Below are 19,708 nucleotides of genomic sequence, written 5' to 3' on the forward strand. Positions count from 1 at the left end.
GTAGACTGTTCCACTCATCAACTACCCTATTTCCAAACCAATACTTTCCTATGTCTTTTCTAAATCTAAACTTATCTAATTTAAATCCATTACTGCGGGTTCTCTCTTGGAGAGATATCTTCAAGACCTTGTTAATATCCCCTTTATTAATACCTATCTTCCACTTATACACTTCGATCAGGTCTCCCCTCATTCTTCGTCTAACAAGTGAATGTAACTTAAGAGTCTTCAATCTTTCTTCATAAGGAAGATTTCTAATGCTATGTATTAATTTAGTCATCCTACGCTGAATGTTTTCTAACGAATTTATGTCCATTCTGTAATATGGAGACCAGAATTGAGCTGCATAATCTAGGTGAGGCCTTACTAATGATGTATAAAGCTGCTAAATTTAGTTTCATTTTAAAAATTATTACTTTCATAATGTTTATTATGCTGTTCTATGAGGCTTGCACTCATGCAGTGCCCCCCATTCTATTTTTTGACGAGCCGCCATTGGTTGTATAGACCAAATAAGGGGCAAGTTGTAAAATAAAAATGAGATACATACAGTATAGAGTTTATTATATTATTTTGGGTCACTTTTTATATTGTATCTTTATATATGCTTCTAAACTGTTGTATCTGGGTGCCTCTGCAAAAACAGTGATTATGTATGAGTGAGGTGAAAGTGTTGAATGATGAAAGTATTTTTGTTTTGGGGATTTTCTTTCTGTTTGGGTCACCCTGCCTAGGTGAGAGATGGCCGACTTTAAAAAAAAAAAAAAAATACATACAGTATACAGTATGGGGCAGTGGGGTTGCTTCTTGCTAAATATCCTTCCACCTCTGCTCCTCATTTCATACATTATATACAGAATCAACAAAGTGATCTTTTGTACACTAAAAAGAAGTCCTCTGGTTGGAGGACAATGAGCTAGTATATAGAAATCATACCACCAGCACCTTGAATGTGGTGGAGGCAGCTATAAACAGGAAGGTGAAGTGGCAAGCTCTACAGTACACAGAGCATGACTCTCAATCAATGGATTTAACTGCAATATAGGAAATAATCCTAGGTAGTAGGTTGGTAGACCAACTGCCCAGGGAGGTACTACCATCCTGCCAAGTGAGTGTAAAATGGAAACCTGTAATTGTTTTACATGATGGTAGGATTGCTGGTGTCCATTTTTCTGTCTCATAAACATGCAAGGTTTCAGGTATGTCTTGCTACTTCTACTTACACTTAGGTCACACTACACATACATGTACAAGCATATACATATATACACACCCCTCTGGGTTTTCTTCTATTTTTCTTACTAGTTCTTGTTCGTTTATTTCCTCTTACCTCCATGGGTAAGTGGAACAGAATTCTTCCTCCGTAAGCCATGCGTGTTGTAAGAGGCGACTAAAATGCCGGGAGCAAGGGGCTAGTAACCTCTTCTCCTGTATATATTGTAATAAAGTTGGTAGAATTACCGACAATATGTAAAGTAAAAGGACACAAGTGCAACTAATGTGACATTTATTGTGGCAACGTTTCGCTCTCCAGGAGCTTTATAAAGCTCCTGGAGAGCGAAACGTTGCCACAATAAATGTCACATTAGTTGCACTTGTGTCCTTTTACTTTACATCCTGTATATATTACTAAATGTAAAAGGAGAAACTTTCGTTTTTCCTTCTGGGCCACCCCGCCTCGGTGGGATACGGCCGGGGTGTTGAAAGAAAAAAGAAAGATAGGAAATAATAAATCAATGATGCTAATGAGGCCCCTGACTGGGATGTGTACACAGGATCTCTGATTAGAAGCCCTGAGGAAAGCCCTCCATTCCTTAAGTGAAATATATTTCCACCTGGATGTATAACAGGAGCAGCTGTATGATCTGCCAATACCAGATACACGAGTCAAGATAAAAACAAAGCAGCAACCATGTGCTTTTTCCTAGAGCAAAGTAATTTTTTTTTTTAACACACTGGCCGTTTCCTGCTGAGGCAGGGTGACTCATAAAGAAAGAAAAACCCCAAAAGAAAGAAAAAAAAACTTTCATCATCGTTCAACACTTTCACCATCATTCATACATAATCACTGTCTTTGCAGAAGCACTCAGATACGTTTGCAGAAAGTGCCATACCTGTATGAGTGATACAGTATAAAAAATGAAGCTCTCACCTTGGCAGTTCTGTCTAGTGAGCCTGTAGCAATTAATTTGTAGTTAACAGATACACAAATAGAATTAATATCTTTATCATGGGCTTTTTCTGTATGTGTAGAAGATAAGACAGACACATGACTGATGGAGGTGTCTGTAGCTTTTATTTCCTTGTCCAGAGTCCATTTCTTAATACACATATCTTGACTAGCAGTCACCATAAATCCTGGAAAGAGATCAATACCATTAAAATATTAAAAGGAACTACATGTTTATTTAAACAGGCTTATATAATTATTTTGTGAAAAAATATTTAAAATTTCAGAAAGATTTTGCATGAAAGCATTTTCAAATACTTAAAATTACTGTACAGTATTTCTCATACAGTTAATTTCTTGTTTAGGAATGTCATACACATTCTTATATGGTGTTCAGCATTCTGAAGCTGAGCTATGGCCAGGTTAGGCTATGCTAGATTAGGTTAGTTTAGACTAAGTTAGGTTAAACTAGATTACATTTTACTGCATTACATTTAGATTAGGACATGAATCTCACCTTCAGCAAGTCCAACACAGCCTACACTAAGTGTGTGACCAACAGCTGAAGCTATGCAAACAGCAGTCCCATCATCTTTCAATCGCCAAACAAGAGCACTGTTATCATGGGAACTGAAAAAAAATATGTTCTATGGGGTATTCCATTCTACGATTATGAAATCAAAATCATCATTTACACCTCTCTGCTTTCCTTCATTTAGCAAGGAAAATTTCCATACAAACCTCTTCACCTACAAATAAAATTCACAGCTCTTTAAGGTGATTTAATAAATGCTACCTTACATGGTTTTTTTTTCAGTATTTGATCTGACCATCTATCTTCAAATCTACTTGCAAAACAATTTTACCCATCTTTGTAGGGCTTACTACATACTAGTAATATTACAATCATCAAGTTTTCCTTGACAATACAGTGCGTCAAAATAATCCAGAATTGACATTCCTTTCTTCCTCTCTTCATATCCATTATTCAGAACCCTCCCTCTAATAATTTTACCATTATTACATTTTGATGAAAGCCAAATTCTCTTACCAAACCTCTATATAAACACACACTGAAAATTCAAATTCAAATTTTTTATTTTGAATTAAATTTACAGTGTGCTTATAAGGAGATCTGGTAAAAGTGTTTAGATTTATCAAAGTAAAATAATGACAATATTATTAGATGGAGGGTTCTGAATGATGGATATTAAGAATGGGGAAAGGAGATGAAAAATATGTCTCATTTAAATGTTTATCCAAAAACCTGCACTCAAAAGAAGAATCTTATGATGAAGTTTGTCTGTTCTGGACCATTGTTAAATCACAACAGAATGAGAAAATGGCAAAGAGAGTCAGATAACAGAATAGGAGGAAGGAGAAAGAAGGAAGTAGTGGTAGCAGTTACTACTGCCACAACCACCACCACTACTGTTCTTATTACTACTATCACCAGTATTACTACTACTACTCCTCTCTTCTCCTTCCACTCATTTTATTTTCTGGTCTTCTCTGCTTTTTTTTTCTTATTCAGCTGTCACTTGACTATGCTCTACGATAAACCTAAACTTTGTCATAAGGGTCCTCTCCTAAGTGCATATTTTGGGTGAACTGTTCCAGCCATGGTATTAGCATTTTTATTCACCAGATTTTACATTAAGGAATTTAACAAAAATTTTAGTAATGTACAGTAATTTCTTCTGTAGATTTGTTGTTTATTTTGTGTAGGAATGTGCAACACATGTAATAGAGCGAGACTTAATACTGTATTACACAACATTAGAGCTTTATTAAGACTATACAGCATTTCAAGCCTCAACCAATACCTATGTAACTACCAGCTTGGCAGGATCTTCAGTGTCCATGGCATAGATCTACAGTTTGGACCATAAATCTGTGTGTGTGAATTTAGGTACTCTAAGGAGTCTCCTCCAAACACTCCTTTCCCTTCACATGCAACCTGCAGGGCTTTATAAATACAGTGGAACTCCGGATTTTGTATGCACTGAATATCGTACGTTTCGGATTTAGACCACTTGTGTGGGCGAAATTTTGGTCTGGATTTCATACCTCCATCTGGAAATCTTATGTATCAGATGCATCTGTCCGTCTGGGATGCCACCACTCATGCGTACATGTCTCAGTCTGGCTGTCACTGGTTGAGTGAGCATTCATCCGAAACATTTCACAGTTTTTGTGTTTGTTTATTGATTGTGACTGTGAAATAAGCTACCATGGGCCCAAAGAAAGTGCCTAGTGCCAGCCCTTTGGTAAAGAAGGTGAGAAACAGAATTGCTTCAGAGGAGGAGGAAGAGAGAGGGGAGAAGGTGCCTTCTTCAGTGATTAAAGATATGTAATGTTCATTTATCATTAAAATTAGTTATTTATATTTATTTCTAATTGTTTTCTGTATGGAAAACTAATTTTATTCTTTAACCCTTTCAGGGTCCGTGCCGTAGATCTATGGCTTTACATTGAGGGTCCAAACCGTAGATTTATGCCATGAGCTCAGCTGTGAGCAGTAAATTTGGGCCTAGATATGAGAGAATACATCTATGTGGTATGTGTGCACCACATCAAACAAATCCTGCACCACACAGTGCATAATGAGAGAAAAAAACTGAGACCGTAATTTTCGATTAAGACAGCAACTTTGCAGTGTTTTTTCGTATGTTTTTAGTTGTATTTGCAATTTCTTGGTCTCATTTGATAGAATGGAAGATATATTACAGAAATAGAGATGATTTTGATTGGTTTTAGTGCTGAAAATGGGTTGAAACTGAGCTCGAAGTAGCAGAAATGTTAAAATTTTGCCAATGTTCAAGAGTAAACAAATGACCTCACACATTTAACCCTTTGACTGTTGCGGCCGTATATATACGTCTTACGAGGTACCGTGTTTGACGTATATATACTCATAAATTCTAGCGGCTTCAAATCAAGCAGGAGAAAGCTGGTAGGCCCACATGTGAGTGAATGGGTCTGTGTGGTCAGTGTGCACCATATAAAAAAAATCCTGGAGCACGCAGTGCATGAGAAAAAAAAAAAACTCCGACCGTTTTTTTTAATTAAAATGCCGAATTTGTGGTCTATTTTTGTATAGTATTTATGGTTGTATTCTCGTTTTCTTGGTCTCATTTGATAGAATGGAAAACATATTATAGAAATAGAGGTGATTTTGATTGATTTTACTATAAAAAGAACCTAGAAATGGAGCTCAAAGTAGGGGAAATGTTTGATTTTTGCCAATGTTCAAAAGTAAACAAATGATGCCATTGTCCAATAAATGTCCAACTAGCCATTCTAATATGCAGTCATGAATGGGTTGATGTTATTTATACAATTATTACAGTATTGCAGTAGTCTGCATAATAGTAAGTCTTCTATTTTTTGTTTGAATAAAAATTCAAAATAGAAAGCAAGAGTAATATCAGAGGGGCCTGGAGACATGACTGATGAGCAAAGAAAATGTTATTTTAGGGCCAGGAATGTCTGCATTGTTCATTCTGGACCTTATTTTGAAATTGTCATATTTTTTAGTTTTATGAAATTGGCCAAATTGCAAATTTCTGACCACATTATATTAGGTAGTTGAAATCGGTAAATGGGCAGTTTCTTGTACTCAATTGATAGAAAAAATGGAGTTCTAAAGAAATAGCTATGAGTTTGGCCAAATGGAACAATGGAATTAGCTGAAAATAGGGCTCAAAGTGGGCGAAATCACCGATTTGTAAACAGCGCCGAGGTTGCTAACTTCGTGAGAGCATAATTCCGTCAGTTTTCCATCAAATTTCGTTTTTTTGGTGTCATTACAATCGGGAAAAGATTCTCTATCATTTCATAAGAAAAAATAATTTTTTTTTTAAATTCTGCAACACCAGGAGACACCTCAGGATTGGGGGTTGCGACAGTCAAAGGGTTAATACACGCCAGCTGGCGGGGTCTAATATACGTTCACAAATGTGCTGATATTATTTATACAATCATTACAATATTGCATGACAGTAAATCTTCTATTTTTTGGTTTGAATAAAAATTCATTATGTGAATTAAAAATCAAAATGGAATTCATTTGTAAAGCCTGAAAACATAACTAATGAACAGAGGAAATGTTACTTAAGTGCCAGGAATGCCTGCATTGTTTATTCTGGACCCTATTTTGAAATTGGAATATTTTAAACTTTGCACTAAATTGGCCAAATTACCAATTTCCAATCACTATTTTGTAGTTGAAACAGTTGAGTTGGCAATTTCTTGTTCTCAATTGATAGAATAGAAGTAATACTAGTGAAATAGCTAAGAATTTGGTTAACCGGAATAAGGCAACTGGCCTAAAATGGGAGTCAAAGTCGGCAAAATCGCTGATGCATAAATATTGCTAACACACCAAAATTCGCAAGAGCATAATTTCATCAGTTTTCCATCAAATTTTGTATTTTTTGTTTTATTGCCTTCAGAAAAAGATAAGATTCTCTACCATTTCATAAGAAAAAATAAAATATTTTTTGAAAATTCTTGGACACTGGTGCGCACTTTGAAATTTGGCCTCTGGACCCTGAAAGAGTTAAAAAAAATGTATTTTTTGTTAATATTTTTGGGCGTCTGAAACGGATTAATTGTATATTTACATTATTTCTTATGAGAAATGTTACCACGGTTTCTGTGCGTTTTGAATTTAGATCGACCTTCTGGAACAGATTAAGTACAAAATCCAGGGTTCCACTGTGTACAGTATCCTTATTATATTTAAAAATTAATAAGGGTCCACTGTTTTTAGTTTAAAGACTCAGGACAGGATAAAGTACCAACACTGCCAATATGGAAAACAAAGCCAATGTGTATATATAGTACACCTCTCTTCGCTAACCTCAAAGAAAATAAAAAATTCTGAAATAATCAGAAGACATTAGTGCTCCAACTGCATAGCTAAAAAAGAAAGGCATAAACAATATGGAAAGAATAACAAGTCAACATCTGTTATATTTATATGTAGATCCCTTCGCTACAGAAGAAAGGTGAGCTAATGCATAGTATTGAATATCCACTTTTTTTCTTTTTTTTTAACAAGTTGGCCGTCTCCCACCGAGGCAGGGTGACCCAAAAAAGAAAGAAAATCCTCAAAAAGAAAATACTTTCATCATCATTAAACACTTTCACCTCACTCACACATAATCACTGTTTTTGCAGAGGTGCTCAGAACAACAGTTTAGAAGCATATACAGTGGACCCCCGCATAACGTTGGCATCGCATAGTGTTAAATCCGCATAGCGATACATTTTATCGCTAAAATTTTGCCTCGCATAGTGCTAAAAAATTCGCTCAACGCGATTCATCCAAGACACGTCCATGCGGCCTGAGCCAGCCTCACTTGTTCTGCCAGCCTCCGCGGTAACATTCAAGCATACAATCGGAACATTTCGTATTATTACAACCTTTTTATAGCGATTTCACTTGAAAAATAAGTGACCATGGGCCCCAAGAAAGCTTCTAGTGCCAACCCTACAGGAATAAGGGTGAGAATTACTATGGAGATGAAGAAAGAGATCATTGCTAAGTATGAAAGTGGAGTGCGTGTCTCCGAGCTGGCCAGGTTGTATAGTAAACCCCAATCAACCGTCGCTTCTATTGTGCCCAAGAGAACGTCAATCAAGGAAGCTGTTCTTGCCAAAGGTTTAACTGTGCTTTCGAAACAGAGATCGCAAGTGATAGAAGATGTTGAGAGACTGTTATTGGTGTGGATAAACGAAAAACAGATACCAGGCGATAGCATCTCTCAAGCGATCATAAGTGAAAAGGCTAGGAAGTTGCATGAGGATTTAATTAGAAAAATGCCTGCAACTAGTGGTGATGCGAGTGAATTTAAGGCCAGCAAAGGTTGGTTTGACAGATTTAAGAGGCGTAGTGGCATACATAATGTGATAAGGCATGGTGAGGCTGCCAGTTCGGACCAAAGAGCAGTTGAAAAATATGTGCATGAATTCAAGGAGTACATAGACAGTAAAGGACTGAAACCTGAACAAGTGTTTAATTGTGACGAAACAGGCCTGTTTTGGAAGAAAATGCCAAGCAGGACCTACATTACTCAGGAGGAAAAGGCACTCCCAGGACATAAGCCTATGAAAGACAGGCTTACTCTTCTCATGTGTGCCAATGCTAGTGGTGATTGCAAAGTGAAGCCTTTATTAGTGTATCACTCTGAAACTCCCAGAGCGTTCAGGCAAAAGAATATCCTCAAGGCTAATTTGTGTGTGCTGTGGAGGGCAAACAATAAGGCATGGGTCACTAGGGACTTTTTCTATGACTGGTTACACCAAGCATTTGCCCCCACTGTGAAAAATTGCCTAACTGAAAAGAAATTAGACCTTAAGTGCCTCCTGGTGTTAGACAATGCTCCTGGTCATCCTACAGACTTGGCAGAGCGACTTTGTGGGGACATGAGCTTCATTAAGGTGAAGTTTTTGCCTCCTAATACCACTCCTCTCCTGCAGCCCATGGACCAGCAGGTTATTGCAAACTTCAAAAAACTGTACACAAAAGCTCTGTTTGAAAGGTGCTTTGTAGTGACCTCAGAAACTCAATTGACTCTAAGAGAGTTTTGGAGAGAGCACTTTAATATCCTTATAGGTAAGGCTTGGGAGGGAGTGACTAAGAGGACCTTGAACTCTGCTTGGAAGAAACTGTGGCCAGAATGTGTAGACCAAAGGGATTCTGAAGGATTTGAGGCTAACCCTGAGAATCCTATGCCAGTTGAGGAATCAATTGTGACATTGGGGAAGTCCTTGGGGTTGGAGGTTAGTGGGGAGGATGTGGAAGAGTTGGTGGAGGAGGACAATGAAGAACTAACCACTGATGAGCTGCTAGATCAACTTCAACAGCAAGAGGCCACACCTGAGGAAATTGCTTCGGAGGAGGGGAGAGAGAAATTGAAGAAGTTGCCTACTTCAAAGATTAAGGAAATCTGTGCAAAGTGGCTTGAAGTGCAAACCTTCATGGATGAAAATCACCCTCAGACAGCTATTGCAAGCCATGCTGGTGACTATTACACTGACACTGTTGTGAAACACTTTAGGAAAGTCATAAAGGAACGAGAGGTACAGGCCACCATGGACAGATATGTTGTGCGACAGAAGTCCAGTGACTCTGAAGCTGGTCCTAGTGGCATTAAAAGAAGAAGGGAACCAACCCCGGAAAAGGACTTGACACCTCAAGTCCTAATGGAAGGGGATTCCCCTTCTAAACACTAAAACCATCCAGTCTCCCCTCCTCCCATCCCATCAATCATCACCAGATCTTCAATGAAGATAAGTGTCATGTAACTGTGCATGTTTTCTTAAGTCTGTGTGTATTAAAATTAATATTTCATGTGGTAAAAAAATTTTTTTTCATACTTTTGGGTGTCTTGCACGGATTTATTTGATTTCCATTATTTCTTATGGGGAAAATTAATTTGCATAACGATAATTTTGCATAACATTGAGCTATCAGGAACGGATTAATAGCGTTATGCGGGGGTCCACTGTACGTATAAAGATACACAACATATCCCTCCAAACTGCCAATATCCCGAACCCCTCCTTTAGAGTACAGGCATTGTACTTCCCATTTCCAGGACACAAGTCTGGCTATATAAAAATAACCAGTTTCCGTGAATCCCTTCACTAAATATTACCCTGCTCACACTCCAACAGATCGTCAGGTCCCAAATACCATTCATCTCCATTCACTCCTATCAAACATGCTCATGCACGCCTGCTGGAAGTCCAAGCCCCTCGCCCACAAAACCTCCCTTACCCCTTCCTTCCAATCTTTTTGAGGACAACCCCTACCCCGCCTTCCTTCCCCTACAGATTTAAACGTTCACCATGTCATTCTACTTTGATCCATTCTCTCTAAATGACCAAACCACCTCAACAACCCCTCTTCAGCTCTCTGACTAATACTTTTATTAACTCCACACATTCTCCTAATTTCCACACTACAAATTTTCTGCATAATATTTACACCACACATTGCCCTTAGACAGGACATCTCCACTGTCTCCAACTACCTCCTTGCTGCTGCATTCACAACCCAAGCTTCACACCCATATAAGAGTGTTGGAACCTCAAAAATCGAACGTATCACATATCGAACGTTTCGAAAATAGGACCATTTTTTCGGACAAACTGTGTCCCTATTATCGAACGCGCCCCTATTTTCAGACCGCCGGGTGTGGGACCTGTCTGCCGCCCGCTCTGTCCGCGTCCCCACGCAGGCGCCGTGAGCAGTCTAGCTTTGTTTATGCTTGAGTGAACACTAACCTGCGCTCTCATTCACGCATTTTACGATTATTTCGTTGTGTTTAGTGCTTGTGAGACTGTGAAATAAGCTGCCATGGGCCCAAAGAAACTTGCTAGTGGTACCCCTGTGGTAAAGAAAGTGAGAAACACCATAGATGTGAAGTTTTTTTGTGAGACAGGGGTCCAGTGACTCTCAAGCTGGTCCTAGTGACATTAAAAGACAGAGAAGGGAAGTAACCCCAGAGAGGGCTTTACCTGAAGTCCTCATGGAGGAGGATTCTCCTTCCAAACACTAACCCCAACTCCATCTCTCCTCCTCCCTATCTTCCAGATGCCATCACCAGTCTTCAAAAAAAGGTAAGTAAAAATGTTATTTATATGTATTACTATACATAATTAAAAACTAAAGTATTTGTCGTATGTAAAACTGTAATTAATCTCCATAAAATGTATTTTTTGTGTGAATATTTTTGGGTTTCTGGAACGGATTAATTGTATTTCCATTATTTCTTATGGGATATATTGCTTCGAATTTCAGACTTTTCGAATTTAGAACTAGCTCCTGGAACGGATTAAGTTCGATTTTTGAGGTTACGCTGTACTACTATACTTTCATACATTCCCTTCTTTGCCTCCATAGATAACGTTTTTTGTCTCCACATATGCCTCAACGCACCAATCACCTTTTTTCCCTCATCAATTCTATGATTAACCTCATCCTTCATAAATTCATCTGCCGACATATCAACTCCCAAGTATCTGAAAACATTCACTTCTTCCATACTCTTCCTCCCCAATTTGATATCCAATTTTTCTTTATCTAAATCATTTGATACCTTCATCACCTTACTCTTTTCTATGTTCACTTTCAACTTTCTACCTTTACACACACTCCCAAACTCATCCACTAACCTTTGCAATTTTTCTTTAGAATCTCCCATAAGCATAGTATCATCAGCAAAAAGTAACTGTATCAATTCCCATTTTGTATTTAATTTAATCCCACCCCTCTCTCGAACACGCTAGCATTTACTTTTTTTAAAATCCCATCTATAAATACAGTGGAACCTCAAAAATTGAACTTAATCCGTTCCAGGAGCTAGTTCTAAATTTGAAAAGTCTGAAATTCGAAGCAATATTTCCCATAAGAAATAATGGAAATACAATTAATCCGTTCCAGAAACCCAAAAATATTCACACAAAAAATACATTTTATAGAGATTAATTACAGTTTTACATACAACAAACACTATAGTTTTTAATTATGCATAGTAATACATATAAAATAACATTTTTACTTACCTTTATTGAAGATTGGTGATGACATCTGGAAGATAGGGAGGAGGAGAGAGGGAGTTGGGGTTAATGTTTGGAAGGAGAATCCCCCTCCTTGAGGACTTCAGGTAAAGCCCTCTCTGGGGTTACTTCCCTTCTCTGTCTTTTAATGCCACTAGGACCAGCTTGAGAGTCACTGGACCCCTGTCTCACAAAATAACTGTCCACAGTCCTCTGTTTCTGGCACCTCTAACATTTCCCTAAAATGAGACATGGTTCTATCACTGAACTTGTTGGAAAGATGGCTTGTTTCAGCTTGCTCAGGGTGGTACTTCTGCACAAACATTTGGACATCATTCCACTTGGCACAAATCTCCTTAATCTTTGAAGAAGGCACCTCATCCGTTCCCTCTTCCTCCTCCTCTGAAGCAAGTTCCTCAGCTGTGGACTGATACTGCTCCAGATAAAGCTCTTGCAGCTCTTCAGTGGTTAGCTCTTCCCTGTGGTCCTCCACCAACTCTTCCACATCCTCACCACTCACCTCCAACCCCAGGGTGTTCCCCAATGCCACAATAGAGTCCACAACAGGCAGAGGGTGAGCTGGGTCAGGGTCAGCCTCAAACCCTTCAAAATCCCTCTTTTGGACACAATCTGGCCACAATTGTCTCCAAGCAGAGTTCAAAGTCCTGGAAGTCACTCCTTCCCAAGCCTTACCTATAAGGCTTATGGAGTTGTAGATGTTGAAGTGATTCCTCCAGAACTCTCTTAGGGTCAACTTAGTGTCTGTGGTCACTTCAAAGCACTTTTCAAACACTGCTTTTGTGTAGAGTTTTTTGAAGTTAGAAATGACCTGCTGATCCATGGGCTGGAGGAGAGGAGTGGTGTTAGGAGGCAAGAACTTCACTTTTATAAAACTGAAGTCCTTAAACAAGAGGTCTAATAAGTTTGGAGGATGAGCAGGAGCATTGTCCATTAACAGGAGGCACTTGATTGGCAATTTCTTTTCCTGGAGGTATTTTTTCACACTGGGGCCAAACACTTCATTGACCCACTCTGAAAATTTGTCTTGTGACCCCTACCTTATGATTAGCTTTCCACAAGACACATAACTTGTTCTTAAAGACATTCTTTTTCTTAAACACTCTGGGATTTTCTGAATGATACACAAGTAAAGGCTTCAATTTAAAATCACCACTAGCATTAGCACAGAACAAAAGAGTAAGCCTGTCTTTCATAGGCTTGTGTCCTGGCAGTGCCTTTTCCTCCTGTGTGATGAAGGTCCTTTTTGGCATTTTCTTCCAAAACAAGCCTGTTTCGTCACAATTAAACACTTGTTCAGGTTTGAATTCTTCACTGTCTATGTACCCCTTAAACTCCCGTACAAACTTCTCAGCCGCCCGTTTGTCTGAAGTGGCTGCCTCACCATGTCTTACAACATTGTGTATGCCACTATGCATCTTAAATCTGTCAAACCAGCCTCTGCTGACCTTAAATTCACTGTCAGCACTGGTTCCAGGAGATTTCTGTACCAGATCGGCACGCAACTTCCTTGCCTTTTCACAAATAATCGTCTCTGAAACACTATCACCTGCAATCTCTTTATCCTTGATCCACACCAGCAACAACTTCTCAACCTCTTCAACTATTTGTGGTCTTTTTTTGGTTAGCATATTAACACCTTTTGCAACATCAGCTTCCTTGATTTGTTCTTTCTTTGCCAGGATAGAACCGATGGTCGACTTGTTTTTCCCATACATCCTGGCAAGCTCAACAAGTCTCACACCACTCTCATACTTCTGTATTATTTCCTTCGTCACATCTATGGTGTTTCTCACTTTCTTTACCACAGGGGTACCACTAGCAAGTTTCTTTGGGCCCATGGCAGCTTATTTCACAGTCCCACAAGCACTAAACACAACAAAATAATCGTAAAATGTGTGAATGAGAGCGCAGGTTAGTGTTCACTCAAGCATAAACAAAGCTAGACTGCTCACAGCGCCTGCACGGGGACGCGGACAGAGCGGGCGGGCAGACAGGTCCCGTACCCGGCGGTCCGAAAATAGGGGCACGTTCAATAATAGGGACACAGTTTGTCCGAAAAATGGTCTTATTTTCCAAACGTTCGATATGTGATACGTTCGATTTTTGAGGTTCCACTGTATATTAAACAACCATGGTGACATTACACATCCTTGTCTAAGACCTACTTTTACCGGGAAGTAGTCTCCCTCTCTTCTACACACCCTAACCTGAGTCTCACTATTATTTTGTTATTTTTTTTTATTATCACACTGGCTGATTCCCACCAAGGCAGGGTGGCCCGAAAAAGAAAAACTTTCACCATCATTCACTCCATCACTGTCTTGCCAGAAGGGTGCTTTACACTACAGTTTTTAAACTGCAACATTAACACCCCTCCTTCAGAGTGCAGGCACTGTACTTCCCATCTCCAGGACTCAAGTCCGGCCTGCCAGTTTCCCTGAACCCCTTCATAAATGTTACTTTGCTCACACTCCAACAGCACGTCAAGTATTAAAAACCATTCGTCTCCATTCACTCCTATCAATCACGCTCACGCACGCCTGCTGGAAGTCCAAGCCCCTGGCACACAAAACCTCCTTTACCCCCTCCCTCCAACCTTTCCTAGGCCGACCCCTACCCCGCCTTCCTTCCACTACAGACTGATACACTCTTGAAGTCATTCTGTTTCGCTCCATTCTCTCTACATGTCCGAACCACCTCAACAACCCTTCCTCAGCCCTCTGGACAACAGTTTTGGTAATCCCGCACCTCCTCCTAACTTCCAAACTACGAATTCTCTGCATTATATTCACACCACACATTGCCCTCAGACATGACATCTCCACTGCCTCCAGCCTTCTCCTCGCTGCAACATTCATCACCCATGCTTCACGCCCATATAAGAGTGTTGGTAAAACTATACTCTCATACATTCCCCTCTTTGCCTCCAAGGACAAAGTTCCTTGTCTCCACAGACTCCTAAGTGCACCACTCACCCTTTTCCCCTCATCAATTCTAAGATTCACCTCATCCTTCATAGACCCATCCGCTGACACGTCCACTCCCAAATATCTGAATACATTCACCTCCTCCAATCTGATATCCAATCTTTCATCACCTAATATTTTTGTTATCCTCATAACCTTACTCTTTCCTGTATTCACTTTTAATTTTCTTCTTTTGCACACCCTACCAAATTCATCCACCAATCTCTGCAACTTCTCTTCAGAATCTCCCAAGAGCACAGTGTCATCAGCAAAGAGCAACTGTGACAATTCCCACTTTATGTGTGATTCTTTATCTTTTAACTCCACGCCTCTTGTCAAGACCCTCGCATTTACTTCTCTTACAACCCCATCTATAAATATATTAAACAACCACGGTGACATCACACATCCTTGTCTAAGGCCTACTTTTACTGGGAAATAATTTCCCTCTTTCCTATGTACTCTAACTTGAGCCTCACTATCCTCGTAAAAACTCTTCACTGCTTTCAGTAACCTACCTCCTACACCATACACCTGCAACATCTGCCACATTGCCCCCCTATCCACCCTGTCATATGCCTTTTCCAAATCCATAAATGCCACAAAGACCTCTTTAGCCTTATCTAAATACTGTTCACTTATATGTTTCACTGTAAACACCTGGTCCACACACCCCCTACCTTTCCTAAAGCCTCCTTGTTCATCTGCTATCCTATTCTCTGTCTTACTTTTAATTCTTTCAGTAATGACTCTACCATACACTTTACCAGGTATACTCGACAGACTTATCCCCCTATAATTTTTGCACTCTCTTTTGTCCCCTTTGCCTTTATACAAAGGAACTATGCATGCTCTCTGCCAATCCCTAGGTACCTTACCCTCTTCCATACATTTATTAAATAATTGCACCAACCACTCCAAAATTATATCCCCACCTGCTTTTAACATTTCTATCTTTATCCCATCAATCCCGGCTGCCTTACCCCCTTTCATTTTACCTACTGCCTCACGAACTTCCCCCACACTCACAACTGGCTCTTCCTCACTCCTACAAGATGTTATTCCTCCTTGCCCTATACACGAAATCACAGCTTCCCTATCTTCATCAACATTTAACAATTCCTCAAAATATTCCCTCCATCTTCCCAATACCTCTAACTCTCCATTTAATAACTCTCCTCTCCTATTTTTAACTGACAAATCCATTTGTTTTCTAGGGTTCCTTAACTTGTTAATCTCACTCCAAAACTTTTTCTTATTTTCAACAAAATTTGTTGATAACATCTCACCCACTCTCTCATTTGCTCTCTTTTTACATTGCTTCACCACTCTCTTAACCTCTCTCTTTTTCTCCATATACTCTTCCCTCCTTGCATCACTTCTACTTTGTAAAAACTTCTCATATTTTAACTTTTTCTCCCTTACTACTCTCTTTACATCATCATTCCACCAATCGCTCCTCTTCCCTCCCGCACCCACTTCCCTGTAACCACAAACTTCTGCTGAACACTCTAACACTACATTTTTAAACCTATGCTCTCATTAGCCCATCTATCCTCCAATAGCTGTTTATATCTTTCCGTAACTGCCTCCTCTTTTAGTTTATAAACCTTCACCTCTCTCTTCCTTGATGCTTCTATTCTCCTTGTATCCCATCTACCTTTTACTCTCAGTGTAGCTACAACTAGAAAGTGATCTGATATATCTGTGGCCCCTCTATAAACATGTACATCCTGAAGTCTACTCAACAGTCTTTTATCTACCAATACATAATCCAACAAACTACTGTCATTTCGCCCTACATCATATCTTGTATACTTATTTATCCTCTTTTTCTTAAAATATGTATTACCTATAACTAAACCCCTTTCTATACAAAGTTCAATCAAAGGGCTCCCATTATCATTTACACCTGGCACCCCAAACTTACCTACCACACCCTCTCTAAAAGTTTCTCCTACTTTAGCATTCAGGTCCCCTACCACAATTACTCTCTCACTTGGTTCAAAGGCTCCTATACATTCACTTAACATCTCCCAAAATCTCTCTTTCTCCTCTGCATTCCTCTCTTCTCCAGGTGCATACACGCTTATTATGACCCACTTCTCGCATCCAACCTTTACTTTAATCCACATAATTCTTGCATTTACACATTCATATTCTCTTTTCTCCTTCTATAACTGATCATTCAACATTACTGCTACCCCTTCCTTTGCTCTAACTCTCTCAGATACTCCAGATTTAATCCCATTTATTTCCCCCCACCGAAACTCCCCTACCCCCTTCAGCTTTGTTTTGCTTAGGGCCAGGACATCCAACTTCTTTTCATTCATAACATCAGCAATCATCTGTTTCTTGTCATCTGCACTACATCCACGCACATTCAAGCATCCCAGTTTTATAAAGTTTTTCTTCTTCTCTTTTTTAGTAAATGTCTACAGGAGAAGGGGTTACTAGCCCACTGCTCCCGGCATTTTAGTCGCCTCATACGACATGCATGGCTTACGGAGGAAAGATTCTTTTCCACTTCCCCATGGACAATAGAAGAAATAAAGAAGAACAAGAGCTATGTAGAAAAAGGAGAAAAACCTAGATTTTCTTTCTTTCAACACACCGGCTGTATCCCACCGAGGCGGGGTGGCCCAAAAGGAAAACGAAAGTTTCTCCTTTTACATTTAGTAATATATACAGGAGAAGGGGTTACTAGCCCCTTGCTCCCGGCATTTTAGTCGCCTCTTATGACACGCATGGCTTACAGAGGAAGAATTCTGTTCCACTTCCCCATGGAGATAAGAGGAAATAAACAAGAACAAGAATTAGAAAGAAAATAGAAGAAAACCCAGAGGGGTGTGTATATATATGCTAGTACATGTATGTGTAGTGTGACCTAAGTGTAAGTAGAAGTAGCAAGACGTACCTGAAATCTTGCATGTTCATGAGACAGAAAAAAGGACACCAGCAATCCTACCATCATGCAAAACAATTACAGGCTTTCGTTTTACACTCACTTGGCAGGACGGTAGTACCTCCCTGGGCGGTTGCTGTCTACCAACCTACTACCTGAGCCTCACTATCCTCATAAAATCTCTTTACAGCATTTAGTAACTTACCACCTATTCCATATACACCTACCATCCGACTTACGACCGTGTTTTCTATGCCAAATTTCTGGGAAATAAACAACTGTTTGTGTTGTACACATTGTTTATTCTAAACCTTACAGTATAAAATACAGTACTAACAGCATAAAAAGTAAAGCAAAAAATGAAATACCAAAATAAAACAATAAAATAAAGTCAATACAAAAATGTGATTTTCATATTCAGTAGTAAGGTTCTACTTATGCCCATTTCGACTTACGACCGGTTTTTCGGAACCAAACTTGGTCGTAAGTCGGATGGTACCTGCACTTGCAACATCTGCCACATTGCTCTTCTATCCACTATCATATGCCTTTTCTAAATCCATAAATGCAATAAAAACTTCCCTACCTTTATCTATATACTGTACACATATATGCTTCAATGTAAACACTTGATCTACACATCTCCTACCCACTCTAAAACCTCCTTGCTCATCCACAATCCTACATTCTGTCTTACCTCTAATTCTTTCAATTATAACCCTACCGTACACTTTTCCTGGTATACTCAGTAAACTTATTCCTCTTTAATTTTTACAATCTCTTTTGTCTCCCTTCCCTTTATATGAAGGGACTATACATGCTCTCCACCAATCCCTAGGTACCTTCCCCTCTTTCATACATTTATTAAACAAAAATACCAACCACTCCAACACTATATCCACCCCTGCTTTTAACATTTCTGTCATGATCCCATCAGTTCCAGCTGCTTTACCCCTTTCATTCTACGTAATGCCTCACGCACCTTCCCCACACTCACATCCTGTTCTTCTTCACTCCTAAAAGATGGTATACCTCCCTGGCCAGTGCATGAAATTACCGCCTCCCTTTCTTCGTCGACATTTAAAAGTTCCTCAAAGTATTCTCACCATCTACCCAATACCTCCATCTCCCCATCTACTAACTCCCCTACTCTGTTTTTAACTGACAAATCCATTTGTTCCCTAGGCTTTCTTTACTTGTTTAACTCGCTCCAAAATTTTTTCTTATTTTCATTAAAATTTCTTGACAGTGCCTCTCCCACTCTATCATCTGCTCTCCTTTTGCACTCTCTCACCACTCTCTTCACCTTTCTTTTACTCTCCATATACTCTACTCTTCTTATAACACTTCTGCTTTGTAAAAACCTCATAAGCTACCTTTTTCTCTTTTATCACACCCTTTACTTCATCATTCCACCAATCACTCCTCTTTCCTCCTGCACCCACCCTCCTATAACCACAAACTTCTGCCCCACATTCTAATACTGCATTTTTAAAACTATTCCAACCCTCTTCAACCCCCCGATTACTCATACTTGCACCAGCTCACCTTTCTGCCAATAGTTGCATATATCTCACCCAAACTTCTTCCTCCCTTAGTTTATACACTTTTACCTCCCTCTTACTTATTGTTGCCATTTTCCTCTTTTCCCATCTACCTCTTACTCTAACTGTAGCTACAACTAAATAATGATTTGATATATCAGTTGCCCCTCTATCCACTTATGACAACAAAAACAAGAACCCAGGACACATGCATCAAAGAGCAATACATTACACAGTGGTAAAAAACATACCTTGAAGCAAATATTTGTGGCTGAGTTGGATGTCTACATAGTGCTAATACAAGGGCAGTGTGCCCCTGTATTAGATGACAGCTGAAGCTTTGACAGTTGTAAATACGAAGCTGTATGCTATTTGTGGCCACCACCAGATGGCTTTCTCCTGCACCCACAAAAATGGCATCCAGAATTTGATCATTATAACCTGCAAGCTGAAATACAATGTTTTTTTTAGTCAGCCTATATTGTCATATATACAGCAGAGCTTTTAAATTTTGCCACTTAACTCA

General features: G+C 39.3%; 1 protein-coding gene across 2 annotated transcripts in view; it reads right to left on the reverse strand.

The window, feature by feature from the left end:
- Positions 1 to 19,708, reverse strand: part of LOC128684518 (transducin beta-like protein 3) — a 76,912-nt gene that overhangs the window by 45,337 nt on the left and 11,867 nt on the right. For both annotated transcript variants that reach the window (XM_070096284.1, XM_070096287.1), the window contains 3 exons: positions 19,434 to 19,630; positions 2,688 to 2,800; positions 2,153 to 2,358 (listed from right to left, as the gene is read on the reverse strand). In XM_070096284.1, coding sequence (XP_069952385.1) covers positions 2,153 to 2,358; positions 2,688 to 2,800; positions 19,434 to 19,630 — 516 coding nt within the window. The remainder of the gene's footprint in view (positions 1 to 2,152; positions 2,359 to 2,687; positions 2,801 to 19,433; positions 19,631 to 19,708) is intronic.

This window comes from Cherax quadricarinatus, chromosome 4 (assembly GCF_038502225.1).
Source record: "Cherax quadricarinatus isolate ZL_2023a chromosome 4, ASM3850222v1, whole genome shotgun sequence".
Lineage (NCBI taxonomy): Eukaryota > Metazoa > Arthropoda > Malacostraca > Decapoda > Parastacidae > Cherax > Cherax quadricarinatus.